This window comes from Odocoileus virginianus, chromosome 34 (genome assembly GCF_023699985.2).
Source record: "Odocoileus virginianus isolate 20LAN1187 ecotype Illinois chromosome 34, Ovbor_1.2, whole genome shotgun sequence".
NCBI classification, from domain to species: Eukaryota; Metazoa; Chordata; class Mammalia; order Artiodactyla; family Cervidae; genus Odocoileus; species Odocoileus virginianus.
The window spans coordinates 35,547,065-35,565,755 of record NC_069707.1 but is presented as its reverse complement, the minus strand read 5'-3'; the positions used below and the strand labels follow the sequence as shown (position 1 = coordinate 35,565,755).

The window sequence follows — 18,691 nt, the reverse complement described above, 5'->3', positions numbered from 1 at the left end:
TTCACTCTCCTCTTTCACTTTCATCAAGAGGCTTTTTAGTTCCCCTTCATTTTCTGCCGTAAGGGTGGTGTCATCTGCATATCTGAGGTGATTGATATTTCTCCTGGCAATCTTGATTCCAGCTTGTGCTTCTTCCAGCCCAGCGTTTCTCATGATGTACTCTGCATAGAAGTTAAATATACAGGGTGGTGGCTGAGAGGAGCAAGCCCACATCCAAGGAGCGGCTGCTGCACAGGTGCAGGAGGGCTGAGAGGAGCTACTCCACATTCAAGGTCAGGAGGAGATACCCTCGTCCAAGGTAAGAAGCAGCGGCTGCACTTTGCTGGAGCAGGCATGCAGAGATACGCCACATCCAAGGTAAGAGAAACCCAAGTAAGATGGTAGGTGTTGCGAGAGGGCATCAGAGGGAAGACATACTGAAACCACAATCACAGAAAACTAGCCAGTCTGATCACAGGACCACAGCCTTGTCTAAGTCAACGAAACTAAGCCATGCCGTGTGGGGCCACCCAAGACGGACGGGTCATGGTGGAGAGGTCTGACAGAATGTGGTCCACTGGAGAAGGGAACAGCAAACCACTTCAGTATTCTTGCCTTGAGAACCCCATGAACATAAAATGGTAGTGACATGTAAATATAGCAACTTAAAAAAAAAAGGTGGTGTTAATTCTCTGGCCTTTTTTCCTCTCCACTCATTTGGAATTTTGGAAATTCAAGTTAAAGAGTAAAAATGAAAGAAATTTGTATCTGGACATCAGTTTTATTTTTAATAGATTTCAAGTTGTCTACTTGTGTCACTGAGAATAGGATATTTATTTGGGAGTGAAGGCATGAAAATTAAGGGGAGAAAATGATGTGCAAACAATAACTGCTGTAATTATAAAAGTTTTATTTCACTCTTACTTTAATTAACTCTTCATAAGCACCATGTCATGAACTGGCAATCTAAAAAGAGGATACTGGAATGCTTTAGTCAATAACAAACTGCAAGCTGATGATGTGAAGTTACAGCTACATGGAGCATGTGTACAAGACCACATTTAAAAAGGTTCACTTGAGAATCCCATGATGATGCACAAAATAGGAATCTGGCATCGATTCGTTCACACTTTGCTCAGAACTCAAAGCTTGGGCATGTAAACATCAAAAGAAACACTGGATCATCTTGACAGTTTACAGTTTGCTAACACTTGACCGTAGAAGCATAAATGTTGCAGTTTTGATTTTTTGACCAGTGCTTGGTCATAGGCTGAAAAGACCAATCCCTTTAAAATTTAAATGATGCTTAAAGGTATGTTCAACATTACACAAGTCATCAGCAAGGCCTTTGAATGTCTGCAGTTCTCATAATGATTACCAAACCATATTGACCTAAGGAAATCATGAAAAATTATATATTTTCAGCAAAATGTTTTAATTTGGTCCTACATTAAAAGACCCAATTGCCAAGGTGTTTTACATAAATTTAATTCACAAGCATGTACACAAGAGAATCACTTTAAAGAACATTGCTTCCTGATTTATGAATTAAAAAGTTTATCCTCTACTTACACTAAACATACAAAAAATAATCTACAAAAATTGTTTACAATTGATTTTAGTGAAAGAAAAACCTTTCTTCAAAAAAAAAAAAGATTGTGTGGTGGTAGTATTTTTGCCATCAAAAAAGGAATGTAAGTAACCAATAAATATAATGTGCTTTCTCCATATAGACATATTTACACTTGAGTCTTTGGCTTATGGTTTTTTTTTTTTAGAAAGAACTTTAAATGATCCAGCCATCATTGCACATTAAAAGAAAATAAGCCAGTTATATATATTTATATATTTATATAGAGATCTGCTACACTTGAAACATATAAAAAATGAACTTTCCTATGAATTTGCACAACTTTTCTTCTTCCTTGAAAGTTTTAACATCTTTTATCTGAAAAAGGGAGAAAAATGCCACAAAGGAAGTATTAATTCATGCAACACGTGGTGGCTGCTATACCAAAACCAGGAGAGGAAACGCTGCCTATTCACTGTACAAACACTGGTAAGTTTTCATGTGAATCTGCTGCTTATTAAATATAATTTATGTGGCATGAAATGTTGATGCTCTCATACAGTAATAGAAACTAATTGAGTCCTTTTTATTAAGATACACAACTTCATAAGAAAAATACTTTTACCTCTCAAATGTAAAAGTCTCCCACCCCCCACATTAAAATCTTTCTGCACAGGTGTGACAGGTACAACAGCTGCTGGCTCAACAGATGAATGGGTTCTGTTGGGGTGTACTCGGAAGTCTCCCCCAACTAAGATGACTCCAGATACTCCAAAGCCACGTCGTAGCAGAAACGGTACTGCTCCTGAAAGATGTTAAAACAAAAAGGTGGAGTGAAGTCAAGAAAAAGGCAAAGAATGGAGAACAGTTGTTGTCAAATGAATACTTGGCATTCAGTTTAGATTATTCAAGAATTACGAACTTTTTTATCCCCATAGACAAGTTTCACATCAAGGCATATATTATTTTACATTTGAGTCTAATGATTACTGCTTAAGAAAAAGGAAGTTGATATAAAAATATATGTTGTCTTTGACTCATATTCTGTATCAAATTAAAAAAATGGCAGTATTGCTTATTTGATTATAACAGTAATACCTGATCAGTACAGAAAAATTTCCAAGTATAGAAAAAGATTACAAATCAGAAAAAGTTTCTATAAATCTATTATCAGAAATAATTGTTTTAAAATACTACCTTAGTTTCAGACCATTTTTATGCATGCTTGAAATAGTATTTTAGAATAAATATAATTGCATACCTATATTTGAGGATATAATTTTATATTTTACTTTCTGTTGTTTAGTATTGTTATGTATTTTTTCTCATGTTATTTAACACCTCTTTTAATATACATAAAAGTCTAATATATGAATTGACTATAAGATGACATTTATTTTTTATTAATTTTAAATAATCCTAGAGTGAACATGTAAGTAATTTTTCTCCACACTTTATGTATTTTCCTTAGTGGTATAAATAAGCCAGTTATTTCGAACTGCCATTCCACAATTTCAAATTCTTAATTTCTTTTTCCAGTTTTATTGAGAGGCAATTGATATACAGTACTGTTCACGTTTAAGGTGTACAGCATAATGATTTTACTTACATATATGAATATCTAAATTCTTAATTTTTGACATAGTCTTTGTTCCATCAGAGTATTTAATTAAAAGTTTCAAAAATGGTTAGTGGTTCCTAACTTTTTCTGAGCTTACTTTTATCAGAAAAATTATTTCTTCTGCCTTTATTAAAGATAACTTGGCTGACAATAAAACTTTTTTGAGTTAAAACTGTTTTTCCTCTCAGTCCATCTATATGTTGCTCCACTATGAAGAATTTAGAAAAATTCAGAGACTGCATTACAAATTATGACTTATAACATGTATTAAAATCTTCTCAATTCAGTCCAAGTGGGTAAAATTCAGACTGAATTAGAAAACAATCTAAAACTCAAGCTATTTCAAAAGAGAACTTTTGGGTACCTTGAGCAATAAAAGAGGGAAGTAAAAAATTTCCCCAAGCAATCCTACCCTAATTATCAATTCTACCCTAATTATCAAGTAGGTGTGATTTAAATTAGCCTACCACTGTGTCAAGACCTCAAGAACCAAAAAGTGCTTGTGAAGTTAAATCTCTTTAATCAGTCTCTAGCAATCTGGTTTGCATTCTATATTTTCTTACCAAACTCGTCAGTTCAATTGAGCATCACAAGGAACTAATCATTAACCTTGATTAAAAATGAATCAAAGGACTGGGTGTTTAGACAAGATTCATGGGACACGAGTGTAAAGGTAAATAGTAACTCTTAAGAAGGTTCTAGAATGGCAGAGTTTAATCATAGGCTTTTTTTTTTTTTAAGGAACAGTGAGAAATCAGTTAAATTTGGAAGTATACTTTGAATTCTGAGGCCAGAAGTGATCTTATTGATGATTTTAGGAAGACTTGATCTGAGAGACAGAGGCAGACTTATATGAAAAAATATTCAGATGGCAGAGAATTTAAAGACCTTTCAGTCAGTTCAGTTCAGTTGCTCAGTCGTGTCTGACTCTTTGCGACCCCATGAATTGCAGCATGCCAGGCCTCCCTGTCCATCACCAACTCCCAGAGTTTACTCAGACTCATGCCCATCGAGTCGGTGATGCCATCCAGCCATCTCATCCTCTGTCATCCCCTTCTCCTCCTGCCCCCAATCCCTCCCAGCATCAGGGTCTTTTCCAACGAGTTCCCCCAGCCCATTTTGTAAACAGACCTCAGAGTTTTACCTAAAAATCCCTCAAATCTATCCACCTTCCTCCATCTCCATTGTCAACACCCCAGTCAAAGCCAATACCATCTTATTGGGACACCAGCAATACCTAAGGTATGAGCTGGAAGAGAGGGGCTTTGAATACTTGTCAAAGGGGAAGAAGTCTGTGACTGCTCTTAAAAGTGAAACCGTATAAATGTAACTCTTCACATTTTGTCTCAGGAAGCAACACACCTCTTGTGTGAACAATCCATGAGCAGGAAGTGGTGAAAATACCTTAAAGGCTTATTGAATTGCTCATGTGAGTTATCTGATCATCTTGATAAGTGTAGGGCAAGCAACAATGGTGTCTTGGTTTTTCTGGTTTACTTCTCTGTGAGCATAAACTACACAGCTGCTCCTGACCTATTCCCACCATTCACATATGTGTAACCCACAGACATCGCTTTAGACGTTGAACATGCTGAAAGTTCAACATGCTTTCTTCCTCTGCATATAGCTTCAAATAGATGAGCTCCTACATACACATATTAACACCTCCCTGCTCTTATTTTGTAATCTGAGTTCTGATTTTATGAGCCATGGCTAATTCAAGTAATATCACATGATTACAATCTAAAATTGGTAAAAGATGAAAACTATCAATGGCAATAGTTTAAAAAATTATAATTTGACCAGAAAGGAAGAATTATAGATAATGACTAAAATAAGTTGCATTTGCCATTTAAAAACACTGGGTGTCTAAAGCACTAGATACAGTCTAGATGTATATCCCTTAAAATGTTTTACCAGTTAACTCAATATGGTTTAAGAAATACCAAGAATAAAACCTAGATAACAGGATTTTTCTTATTACAGAACCATTTATCAAAGTTTACTGCAGCAAATATTTATTGCTCAAAAAAAATCCTATACATTTTCCAAGTTAAATGAAATTAGTTTTCATCATTAGCAGTTTATACAATATGTGATTAAGCTTATGGGTGCAGAAGGAGTTACTTGGCAATTCATCAATTAGAGCATGAAGGTCCCTACAAAGACTCATTCACACATTTCATTCCCTATCTGTGCATGAAGTCAGATCAACAAGTAGGTTTATGACTGATTAACCTCTACCTCCCCTTCAGTATCCAAAACTGTGACTCACCGGGGCTTCCACCATGTTTGGCTTGCTGTTTCTTAGTGTCTTGACTGCATGGAACACATCAACAACATTTTGCCGTTTCACCATTTCAACAACAATGCCTATAGCACAGAACATGCCACTTCGCCCGCCACCATTTCTGAAAGCAAAGAAAACAAAGGCATTTTAGATGGAAGTTTTGGTGACCATAGGTCACACAATCATACGTGTTTCGGAAAAGAAAATGTTATGTTTTTAATTTTCCCCGTTATGTTTTAATTTTGCTTCACGTGTGTACGTGTTTGTGTGGCGGGCAGAGAGGAAGATACTTGAGGACGGTATTAACTCAACGGCTTATGCTTAGGGTAGGGACATGCTATAGGCATAGATTGATGCAAGCTAGATCCTTTGAGATTTTTACAGATTTGTACATAGTGTAAATTAGAAAAATTATTGAGAGTAGTGTTCAAGAGTTTATATGATAACTATATAAAATCAGTTTGAAAAATACAAAAGTTGTAGTAGTGAATTATAGAATCGTGAAACAGGAAGATTGTTTTAGAAGAATATCTAGTTGAGATCTGTAAGACGGGAGTTAAGTTACTCTTTAGCAGAGAAAAAAAGAAGGCTAATGATGGAACGAGCACCAAGTCCCCCTGAATGGCCAAGCCAAGATGCCATACTCACAGGCAGTGGATGATCGTCCGGCCCTCCCCTTCCTCGCATTCCTCCTGCCATTTTTCCACCTGCAGTATCAGCTTCAAAAATGACCGTTTGGAGCCAGGCACTTCTCGGTGAGAAGCCCAGCCTAGATATTGAAACTGTTGCACCATCAGATAACCTTCTTGTGGCTGTTGAGGGAAAAAATATTTCTATGTAAATAAGTTAGGGCTAGAATTTTTACTAGAAAGTAAAAGGTTCATGGCTTCCCAAGTGGGTCAGTCATAAAGACCACCTTCCAATGCGGGTTTGATCCCTGGGTCAAGAAGATCCCTGGAGGAGGAAATGGCAATTCTCCCCAGTATTGAGCCTGGAAAATCCTATGGCAGGGGAGTCTGGAAGACTGCAGTCTATGAGGTCACACAAAGTCAGACACGACTTAGAGACTGAGAGTGCAAAAAAGTTTCATACCAATTTTCACTATGACATAAATGACACATTAGACTGAATCTAGCTAATGCAAGTCCAAAATATGTACATGCCAGGGCAGGAAGACTCTAAGTTATATGAGAATTATCTTCATATAAGCTTCTCCCTGACACTCCATATCCAATTATCAATTCCTATGATTATACCTAAATAACTTTCAAATTCATCTCTTCTTTATTGCCACTGATATCATTGTATTCTCAAATCACAAATCATAATAATTACTTCCTAGTTGATCTCCCTGAACAAACTCTGATATACTTTCAAACCATTCTTATTATAGACATCATGATTTAAATGCAAATATGATCATGTTACTTCTTGATTTAATATCTTCCAAATGATCTTAGCATAAAACCCAAATTGCTGCCATGGTTTAAAAATACCTGTATGATAAGGCTCCACTTCCTCCTCCAATTTCCCTTTATTCTAATAACCTAGTCAAGGTCTAGACACATTTGCCTTCTCTTAATCTATTTATGTTGGAGAAAGTAATGGCACCCCACTCCAGTACTCTTGCCTGGAAAATCCCATGGACTGAGGAGCCTGGGAGGCTGCAGTCCATGGGGTTGCTAAGAGTTGGACACAACTGAGTGACTTCCCTTTCACTTTTCACTTTCATGCATTGGAGAAGGAGTTTATAAAATTTCATTTATTTGTAGATAAATGATTGTGCAAGTTGTTTAATGTTTATCTTCCCTGATAAAATATAAAATCTCTTTTCCCTTAAAATCTCATCACTAGAACCTAGCAAAAATACTTTCCAAGTAACAGTACTGCTGAATAAGTGAATCAATACGTCAAACCCTCAAGTGAAAATACAAGGAAGAATTTGTAATGTACAAATGAGCCATATCATAAGGCATCAGACCTGAAGCTCCACATGGCAAAGATTCATACATCCTTTGGTGGGACAAGAAACTACCAAGTTTAACACCCAGCCTCTAATACTAAATATTTGGTGAGGCAGATGATATTAAATAGTGTTAATAGGAAAAGAAAGAAAAATCACACACTAATAAGTGCTTGAATACCAAATATAGATCAAAATAAATATGCTGACCAAAAAAAAAAAAAGTAAAACAAATTTCAGTTCCTGTTCCCAGAATATTTTTCATATAAACAGTTCAATTAACAGATAGGTTTTACTTTCTCAGTTTAGCAGCTACAGTTTCTCAGCTAAAATATTAGTAGAACCATAATGTAACAGATGTGCAGACATAATGAGATTCTTTAAATTAACATCTAAGATATGCATGAGTATTATGACATGATTGAAGTTATCCTTTTCTTCCCTCACTGAAATGAACAATAGAACTGGATATGATTTTATTCTCTACTTATACACATATAGACATTAATCAGGAACACATATAGTCATTTTGATGTGAGGAACACTGTAACAGGACAATTTTAATTATACTCTTCAAATAATACACGTACATAGAACTGCTGCTTTAGAAAAGAGTAATCGTTCTCTTTAAGAAGAGAGAGAATTCCATAATTCCATGGGAGGTACTACTGATTTCTTTTCAAATTCTGCTTGCTATGTGGTTATATAATCTAAACGGTTTTTATCAGTACTTTTTTGTTTTTTGGAGAGACCCCGGACAGTTTGTCACCGATTGCAAAACACAAGAAATGTCAAGGAAAGAAAGGTTTCTGAAGGACAGTTGCTACTTTGCTGCTGGGAAAAGGCAAGGGCTAGCAGCACTGCATGGAGCTACGCATCCGGGCAGAGCCAGAGGCTGAGCCATTCAGGGATGAAATTGGAGATGAGCTATAGGAGGAGAGTCAGGGACATACGTGATTTAAGCAGAACTGGAATAGTGACACAGACCCCTTCTATAATGGCTGATCCAACATATCACTTTCTCCTGTTGCCAATATTATATTCCTATTTTTTAATTGCATGCCTCTTCTGGGCTGGATATCAATGCTAATAAGACTTGAAGTTAATGTTGAGATAAATCTACATATACTCAGAGGCCAGGCCCAGACAATCAAACTCAATTAAACCAGGGAATCTGCATTTAGATTACTACATAAAATACAATAGGCTAGTAACTGACCCAGAAACCTAGCTTCCAGCATTTCGGATTTCCTGTTTTTAGAATGCATTTTTATTGCAGTGCTAAGGCTTAAGATGATTAGTAGCTTTGGGATTGATTATATAATTTCTATTAATTTTACTCGCTCTTTTGTCTGAACGGAAATGTACCCCATTATATTTGTGATCACCTGTTCTGGATCAATTCAGTTAAAAGAATTAATGACTTACTCTTGTTAGATTGCATATCCTAAAAATCCGGTTTATTACATCACAATCCATTGAACAAGACATACATTCCACTTGGATAGGACCATATCGTAGTGTCCCTTCTTCTGGCCAGTACTGAGGGCAGCCCTAGATGTGAATATTTTTGAAAGAAAAAGAAAATGAGCCTTATTTTTTTCTAATTAGGATAGCATAAAGCAGATGTTAGCATTCTATTAGTACTTTATTAAGTCACATGTAAGTATACGAAGGAAACCCATAACCGTTAACCTGGGACAAGTCGACTTCATTTAGCATCACAATGGAAGTACAGCCGTAATCATACACTAGTCTCCAGAAATCTTTCACAGTGTTTGGCAGAGGGTATTGTGTGACAATGAAAGCAGCTGGTTGCCTGTAGCTCTGTGAAAAAAACAAGGTAGATAGGGAAAAATAATAATTTAGAATGAATAATCAGTTGTGCAAGCAGATTCAATACACTTCAATGTAGGGTTGGGGAGACTCAACGTCTTCACATGGAGTTGAAGTCAGCCCGCTGCTCCAGCCGTGGAATAACAGACGTGGACTGCTGCAACATGCTGCAGCTAGTAAACCGTCAATCTGATGGTACGCCTTTGATGCCTCGGCAGCAATTCAAGCCAAGAATTAATTTTGTTGATAAAAGTAAATATACAATAAATACAAAAATAAAAATTAAAAAAAAAAAACTTCTTGAGGCTAAGATCCTTTGTGAGGTACCTGTTGGGCTGTTTCAGTCTTCCAAAGTCTAAGGGGCTAAAGACATGTAATTTCCGTGTGTGTGTGTCTGTCTATGAATATACGTCTATCAGCTAGCAACTGTTATAGAACTGTTTGGCTCTTCTCCACTCCAAATAAGAAAAAGGCAAATAAGAAAAAGGCACCACATGTGCCTCAAACTCATGTGCTTTTATATTATATTGACATTATCAACACATCTTGTAGGCAATCCACATCCCATAGTCTTCTTGGAATTTCTAACATATATCAATGATCAGAATGATAGTTTTAATCATTTAAGATTTTTCAAGTGCCACAGAGTAAAACTAATGCATTCCCTGGCCCCAGGTAAGAGCGAATGACTCCTTGTTGACCCAAGGTCCCCTGATTGGGACACAACACATTCTCTCTTTCTAGAAAGAGAGGATAGATTCATCTGGCCAGATAATCTGTCATTCTACAGACTAATGATCTACACTAAAATAGAAATATATATTTCTATGTAATAAACTAAGGTTTTATAAAAATATAACTAGACAGCTGCCTGAGGTAGATTTTTTAATGCTGATAAAAATTGTCAGTGATCTGCTAACTCAGTTGTATCATATTACTCTTTAAATCCTTCAGGTGTCTCAACACCAGTGTAGAAACTGACCTGTGAGCTTCACAGATCCTATCACCATTTGGGAAATGCTGCTAACCATAGCATTTCACTCCATGGAAGACTGCAGGATAAATCTGAGGAGACAGTAATTCACCAGCAGCTTCTACATGGCCTTAAGACCTCAAAAAGTCACACCTGTAGCTGGGGTGAGTGCCCTCCTAAGGAAGATATGAAGGCTTATGAGAAAGGATCAGAAGAAAGAAATAAACTTCCCTTCCAATTAAATGCCTGCTCCATGCGAAAGTAAGTCAAAGGAGATGAAAAGCCCTCTATTCCCTGTATGAATAAGTCACAGGGGAGGGGAGACAGATGAGGAGAAGACTGAGGAGTCCCTATTTCTTTCCTCCAAGTGCAGGAGCGCATCTAAGGCTTTGATGTCACACGACTCTTGGCCTTACCTCATGATTTTCACAGGCATGACAAGTATGACACTCACAGTGGGGTAGAGGTTAGACAGGAAGGGAAGGTGGGAGTGTTGAACAATGAGCCCCATTCGTAAAAGCCAAACCAGACCTAACTTTTCTGTAGTCCCAACCATACTACCAAATCCACTGGGCAGTTTCGACTATAAAATATATGTGTTGAATCGCAGTGAATTAAACAGAAGATAGGAACACACAGAATACAAGATTCTGTCTTCATACGGACCAGAAAACAACCTGGAAATTAAAAAATTTGAAAGAGATATCAAAGACAAAAAATGCCTCAATATCTTTCCTAATGTAATTTTCTTCTTCTCACCCTTTTTCATTCTAAATATAGACTGACTCAGAAAAAAAAGGTCTGTGTGTTTTCTCTATTATTTAGTATGTTTGGCTTTGCAGATGATTAAAACAGCAAGAAAAACTATAATGAGGATCTAGTGTGATTTCAGGGGACAAGAGTAATAACTAGGCAAGACTCTGGTCACAGCAAGAGTAGTAGCTTTCCACTTGGGCTTACCTTTTAAACTATTTTGCTCTGTAGAATAAAGAAGAGCAAAGTAACTGGGTGAAAATTAGAAGTGGCACATAGTCTTTGACAAGTCTCTGCTATCAGAAACCAATTTTGGAGAACTCAATAGGAGCAATGACTTAGAAAGCTTCATCATTCATCACCCAGGAATGAACCCTGACTCTGGTTTCTCCTTATTATGGCTCCATAGTCTAAAGGGCAGAAACTAGAAATGCCTTTGAAGGAAGGTGACAAACCAACAGGATGCTGAACTTAAAACCCTTCTTGCTTTTTCCCAAGGTAAGCAAAACAAGATGGAAAAAGACTACTTTAAAATTCTCTTTTCATATTGGTGTGTCTATGGGATGCTGACATGTGAGTACATGCCACACCATCTACAATACAAAGACTGGAGTAGGGTAAGAGAGTTCTTTTCATGACGATTGATGTGTTAACTTGGTATCTTCCATGCCTTCCCTTATATCTTATTAATTAATAACAAATGATACAAGTTAGCTATAAATTATTGGAGTAATTATTAGTTAGCTATAAATTATTAGTGTCAGAGATAAAAGTTTCCAAATTAACACAATTTCAGTAGAATATGACATTCTATGATTTAAGAAATTCATTCCTAACTATATTCAAAATAGATAAGCATGAATCTCTTTCCTGAAAATAATCAGGATGAAAACTATCACCTGCAGATATTTCTTGTACAAAACTTTTATAACAATTGAAAATAAACTGTCAAACTTACAGTCAAGCCTAAAATTTATAGTGCCTAAGAACCACTGTAAGGGAAATTCAAAATCACTGTCCAAAAAATTTTGTATTACAATGGAAGTTTCTACTTTTCCTTTTTAGGCCATTTAAATTTTCTTGAAAAGAGAACCTAACCAGTGTTCATCAATTTTGCAGCTTTTCATTACATTTTACACTAACAAAGAGAGCAGTCTCTTACATCCATAAGAGCAGCATTGATGTAGTTACTACTCTCCCCATCAATTGTAATTAAAAAAGGCAGACATCTGTCAGGTGGCAGCATGTCCATAAAACGATTCTTGTCATGGTTCCTTGGCAGGCATGCTATACTGCAGTCCTCAGCTTGTAGTCGAGGGGTGACTGAATTCAAGGTCTGGAAAGAAAAGGGAACCCAGGTTAAAAGACAGTGACCCACTTCACAGCATAACACAGATCTTTCAAGCATTTAGGAGGCCAAGTAGAAAGTAAAGAATTTGTGCAAGGCAATGACATTTGCCATGATGACAGGCTGATAGACTTCATAGTTAAAGCTACTAAAGCCAGAGAAGTGACAGAGAAACAATATACACATTATTCAATGTACCTCTTAAAAGGGGAAGGGATGCTAAACGACAGAGCAACCTGCAGAAGGTATTGTCTAACCAAAGAAAATGCAATCAGAGCAGCCCATGATGATGTCCCATCATCAAACTTATAATTTGTAACAGTTTAATGTGCCAGATTTGAGGACGTGCTATGGCAAAGAACACTGGGCAAAGAATCAAAGAATTAGGTTTTTAGAGTTATTCTTGATTTCATAGCCAACGGCTTTATGGATGTTTTAAGGGCAATGAAAACATTTGGGATTAGAGATGATGTTTAGCACAAACTCCAGCTATTATTATTAACGTGCTTGAGTGACACAGAAGGTCAAACTCCGTAAGACTGCACTTTAAAAAAGATTGTAAAGATACACAAATTATCACTAAACTTGACTTTTATGGTAACTTTTCTGCATACTTTCCCCTGTGTCTGAATTCAATTGCCCTTCAAAATAGAGCAGATATGATATGAGCTCATTAATACAAAAGTTGAGTCTATAACTTTGTATAACAACTGTATAATGAAAGAGACACGTATTATATTATACTTAAAATAGGGTCAAAGGTTATAAATTTGACTTGAAAGACCTTCCTTGGAAGAATTAAGAATGCCCAGGACAAACTGTAATAAGTTACTCATAAAAAGGTGCTAGAAATAATAAATACCTGGAATTCATCTTTGAGATGTGAAGAGTTTGTCTGGGAGTCTATTCTAATCATATCAAAATATGCAGCTTTAAATTCACAAACAGGTATGGCAGTCTCTCCACATAAGCAGGCCTCTAAAATGGCATCATGAATAAAAATGTACTGTTCCTATCAAAAGAAAGAAAATTTTCATAATATTTTAATACAAGTTTCCTGTCATCAAAGAATTCTCTCTATATAAAAATATTAATAAAAATACCAGTATTTTTCTATGACTTGATGAGCTACTGTTGATTCTATGGGACAAACACCTACTATTTAGTTTGATAAGTGTTGGAAAGCAAACCAAGAAAGACCACCTGAGGTTAATCAACAATCAACACACCTCTGTCTGGACCATATTGATACGACGAGATCTTAAGGCTTTGACACAGTTGTAGATGTCAACAACACCCTCTCTTTCAGCCATGTCCAGCATGATGTCAATCACAATGTAACAACCAGTTCGCCCAGCACCAGCACTGAAAAATAAGCAGATCTAAAGAACTGCAGGAAGCATGTCTATACAAATTGAAAGACCCATCTGATTTTCAAATAAGTGGAATCAAATTGATTCAACAAAGTACAAGACATAATTTGTATGTACTGTGTAAATGCCTATTAACGAACAAATAGCTTCAATGTAGAGAACCTACTTTGGTGTAAACTGAGGACTGGAACAAATTAAAAGATATAAGCTTTGTAAATCAAATTGTGTTTTGAAAATAATGTATTATGTCACTTAAGTTTCATAGCTCTTATAGACAGTCTTCATTTTACAAAAAATTCAAGCTCATATAATTGATCAAGGAGTGGATTTATGCTTTAAAATTTCACCTGAGATCAAAAGACTCATATTCATGTCATTGTGGGCACTCTGGTAAAATACAGCAATGCTGTCTTCGTCAGACAGATTCTGGTCAAGGCAAAAGAACATTAATCTAAAACCTTTAAATGGAAAATCACATTTCAGGGGAAGTGTTAATAGTGAGGGTGGGGAAGAAAATGTTCTTGTTACCAGGGAGAAGACCAACAGTAGAAAGAATATTTACATGGTGATCCAAAGAAAAAATGAAAATGAATTGTTAGGTATGAAATATAATTCTTAACAGGCCTTTCAGTATCGAGTAGTATATCAGTATATAGTATATAGTATACTATATTCAGTAGTCGAGTCATAATATACTGTTGATTATTTTACCCGTTGGGAAGATTTCTCATTTTATACATATAAGTCAATGGAGCAAAAAGGTATAGTTCAGATTTTTATGGAAAAATCGCTTTGTAGTCAGCTCCCTCTCTTCCATAAATTCAGATGCCCAAGTGGAAGCAGAAAATGACACTTGTGTTTCGAGAGCATATCTGAGACTGTTGGCACACTACTGAAACAGGCAATTCATAGGAAAGGAAACCTCTGATAAGTCAAGACACTACATAATTGAAAACCCATTCATCTCATTTTCTAAATGCACAGACAGACTATTAACATTGTTTCTTTGAAGTCTGGATTTGGTCATTTCTCTTAAACTTAACTGTTCTTTGAGAAATTTAAGTCAAAGGTATTGTGGCTATCTCTGTTTCTTTTTCTTGCCTACCATCTTCTCAGTCACTGTTCCCAGGGTTTGAGACAGGAAAGTGATTGAAGAGTACATCAGACTTCTTGAGGAGGATTGAATTGTAGATCTTTTTTTCAAGGTACACAGTATCTGATCCTAATGAGACACCTTACTTTTATTTCATTCTCTGTTGTTTTATTTTTCCTTTCATACGTGGTCATTTAAATACTGAATAGGCTGGATTTTCAGGGAAGGAAAAATACTTAAGCACAACCTATTATGTACCTTGGAAGGGACAGTATTTGGGAATGGTGTGCAGCATTTAGGAAAAGCTTTTCAGATTCAGTATACATTTTTCTATTCATATCTCAAAATGAGGCCATGTAATTTGCTTTTAGTGTCTCTGAGTACTTATTTTAAGAGAAGTTTCTAATCAGAAGGAAGTCTGGATAATAGTCACATTTTTCTGGCATATATATGCTGAATTTTACTAATGTAGTTTTCAAAGTCCTTTAAGGGATGGCTTTTTAAAAAAATTCTTAAAGTAGCTATTTTACAGCACAAATTCTTGTAATTTAGGCCATTTAATAACTTTGTATGCCTCAAATTTAGTTTTAAAAGCTGGCTTCTATTAGGAATCTACTAAATTGGCAAGAAATATCTGGCTTTATCTACTATTCCATACTACATAGGCTTTGCAAAAGTGATTAAAAAATAACCCACAACACACGTGCAGATGTTGCCACTAAAAGGCAGAGCTTCTACATTCACAATTATGGACAATACTACACACATTAAGATGAATGGATTTATTTCTGAAGTTTCTTTTATATTCTCCTTAGAAGCTAACTTGTATTTTATTGCTGTTTTACCTTAACTGTTAAACTGGCAAACAGTTTAACCTTGAAAGCATGCATTAGTTTTTGTGTTTGCAAGCTTTGTTTGGATACTTTAAAAAAGCTGGCTGCACAAAGTCAATGTCAATTGGACCACCACTCACCTGCAATGCACAACGATGGGACCAGCGCTAGGAGGGTTGGAGAATTTGACCCGCCGGATGAAGGAAAGAAGGCCGGTAGCATGGTAGGGTACTCCATGGTCAGGCCAGCCAGTGAAATGGAACTGTTTAACTTCACGGATCTCATTGTATCCTCTCTGTGCAAAGACATAAAGAAGTGTTTTCAAGCACCAAATAGAGCCTTTAAAAGACAACCATGGGTACTAGACCTGACTGACAATGAAAAACATAAGAAATTTATCAAAATACTGCTTTTGCTGAAAAAGGATGCTGACATGGCCTAGGAGCTTACCTTTATTTTCAGACAACTGCCAAAGAAAGAAAATAAGAAGTCTTGCTCAGTTCTGTAAGTCTGGGTAAATTTTATTTACCTTGACAGTCTGTTCCTTATTTGGAATGACAACACATAAAATGATTAGGGGAAAACGAAGAAATGGGAAGTTAAAATGCTGCCCTGTTGACCCAACGCACTGAGTTCTCAAGTGGTGTATAAAAGCAACTTTCTGCTTCTCACCTTACAAAGAGATTTTAATGCCTTGCTTAGCCATGTTGAAAATGGTTTTGAAGCATGGCATGTAGGGATTTTCCAGAACAGTGCTACTCTAGATGGGTTTGTAAAAATATACAGACAGCTAAACTGTTCTTTGGCCAGACTATTTTCTTAGCTCTGTGAAATAAATCAGCACACAGAGGATTATTTATAGCAACAAAAATACAAACTGAAAGAAGCAAACATCCATTGCTGTGCCTTTCTCCTATTGGGTTAATTTTTAGAGAAACCTTTCAATGCGCATTTCAAACTCTTCCCTTCCTTTCTGTTTAAAGAAGCCCATAGATTGCAGGAACAGCACTTGGAGAATTCAGATGAGATGCTGCAGAGTTTATTTTTAAGAATCCACATTTGTGGCCCTCCAAGCCCCACTATAGTCTATATATTTACAACTCTACTATGAACTCTGTGAAATCTCAATCTTACTTGTTCCTCAGAAAAGGTAGAAAAAATTGCATGAAATAAATGAACTAAATGAGAAATTTTAATTCCATCCTAAATATCACCAAAGCCTTGGAAGCCAGTGATCACATCTTATAATTCTTTTTCTTTCCTGTTCCGAGTACAAAACCCCACACAAAGCAGGGCTCAACAAGTAAGCATAATAGTGACAATGATAAACATCACTATGAAATCATGCAAACAAAATCACTTTCTTAAGTACTTTTGAAGTCAACTTTACTGAGGAAGGCCATACATTGTTCAAAGATCATCTCCTCAGCATTGATCCTTTTGCTGGAGTTGCTGTAAGGGCCCTGCTCTCTTTAGAAAATTTTAATATCTGGCAGTGCATGTTTTCTTATTATTCATTTTGCTTATATTTTCCTGAATAATTTTCAAATATATAGATTTTTAAAAAATCACTCTTTTCCAGTGTTTTTTATATGAGGAAAATAAATTAAAAATAAACCCTAAAAAAAAAACCCCTAGTAATGCTGTAATTAGTATTGTATCAACTCCATAAGGAGTTATTAATGCCAAGTATTCCCATTCTGGGACATGGGGCATGTCTCCATTTATTCATGTCTTAGTCTGTGTCCTTCAACACATTTGTAATGGTTTTATTCACTTAGGACCTGTTTCTTTCTTGCTAAATATATTTATAGATACTTCAGAGGGCTTCCCAGGTTGCTCAGTGGTGAAGAATCCACCTGCAATACAGGGGATGTAGGTTCAATCCCTGTGTTGGAAATATCCCTGTAGAAGGAAATGGCAACCCACTCCAGTATTCTTGCCTCGAGAATTCCATGGACAGAGGAACCTGGTGGGCTACAGTCCATGAGGTCACAAAGAATTGATCAACAGCAAGAAGAGATACTTAAGAATTTTTATTATCATGAAAGGGATTTTTAAAAATCTATATCTTTATTAATAATATAATGAAAATATATCTTGAATTCAGTTCAGTTCAGTTGAGTTGCTCAGTCGTGTCTGACTCTTTGCAACCCCATGAATTGCAGCACGCCAGGCCTCCCTGTCCATCACCAGCTCCCGGAGTTTACTCAAACTCATGCCCATTGAGTCGGTGATGCCATCCAGCCATCTCATCCTCTGTCATCCCCTTCTCCTCCTGCCCTCAATCCCTCCCAGCATCAGGGTCTTTTCCAATGAGTCAGCTCTTCGCATGAGGTGGCCAAAGTATTGGAGTTTCAGCTTCAGCATCAGTCCTTCCAGTGAACACCCAGGACTGATCTCCTTTAGAATGGACTGTTTGGACCTCCATATCTTGAATTAGTCACTTAACTAATTTTGATTTTCTTTTTTTAAATATTCTAACTAGCTTTTTTTGTATAAAATCATTACACCTTAAAATAATTGCACGCTTTTTAATAGTTTTGCCATTTATTCCTTTTGCTGTCTTATTTAATTTCCTAGAGCTTCCAAAAACGTTGGACACTAGTGACCATGATTATCCACATTGCATCTCTGATTATATTAATAACTGTAAGGCCTCTAGTTTTTCACTCCTTCATATGTATGCTACTGGTTATTGTTGAAACAGCTTTATCACGTTTAGGGAGTCTCCTTATTTTTTTCTAATATAATTGGAGTATTACTATAAGTGTCTTTTAAATAAAATTAGGTGCATTACAATATGTATTAATGAAATCACAGGATTTTGTTCCTTTAATGCACCGAGATAATGAAATATTCTTTTAGATTTCCTACCACAGTTGTAAAATCTTTAAATCTTAAAAAAGCAATCATGATAAATCATGTAGTGATCTTTTCTTAATTCACTGCTGGATTCACATTTTCAGTATGTCCTGAATTAAACTGTATGTGTGCATACTTGAGAAAGAGAAACAGGGAGAGATCTAAAAAGAGAGACAGAGAAGAGCTTGAGAGAG

The 18,691-nt window shown here is 36.1% G+C and overlaps 1 protein-coding gene across 9 annotated transcripts in view; it reads right to left on the bottom strand.

Annotated features, from left to right (window-relative positions):
* Nucleotides 1–872: 872 nt before the first annotated feature.
* PTPRK (protein tyrosine phosphatase receptor type K) overlaps nt 873–18,691 on the bottom strand; it is a 594,471-nt gene continuing 576,652 nt past the window's right edge. For all 9 annotated transcript variants that reach the window (XM_070461331.1, XM_070461333.1, XM_070461334.1 and 6 more), the window contains 9 exons: nt 15,773–15,927; nt 13,563–13,698; nt 13,196–13,345; nt 12,148–12,321; nt 9,119–9,250; nt 8,852–8,977; nt 6,109–6,272; nt 5,446–5,581; nt 873–2,354 (listed from right to left, as the gene is read on the bottom strand). In XM_070461331.1, the coding sequence (XP_070317432.1) occupies nt 2,301–2,354; nt 5,446–5,581; nt 6,109–6,272; nt 8,852–8,977; nt 9,119–9,250; nt 12,148–12,321; nt 13,196–13,345; nt 13,563–13,698; nt 15,773–15,927 (1,227 nt within the window). In that variant the 3' untranslated portion in view covers nt 873–2,300. The remainder of the gene's footprint in view (nt 2,355–5,445; nt 5,582–6,108; nt 6,273–8,851; nt 8,978–9,118; nt 9,251–12,147; nt 12,322–13,195; nt 13,346–13,562; nt 13,699–15,772; nt 15,928–18,691) is intronic.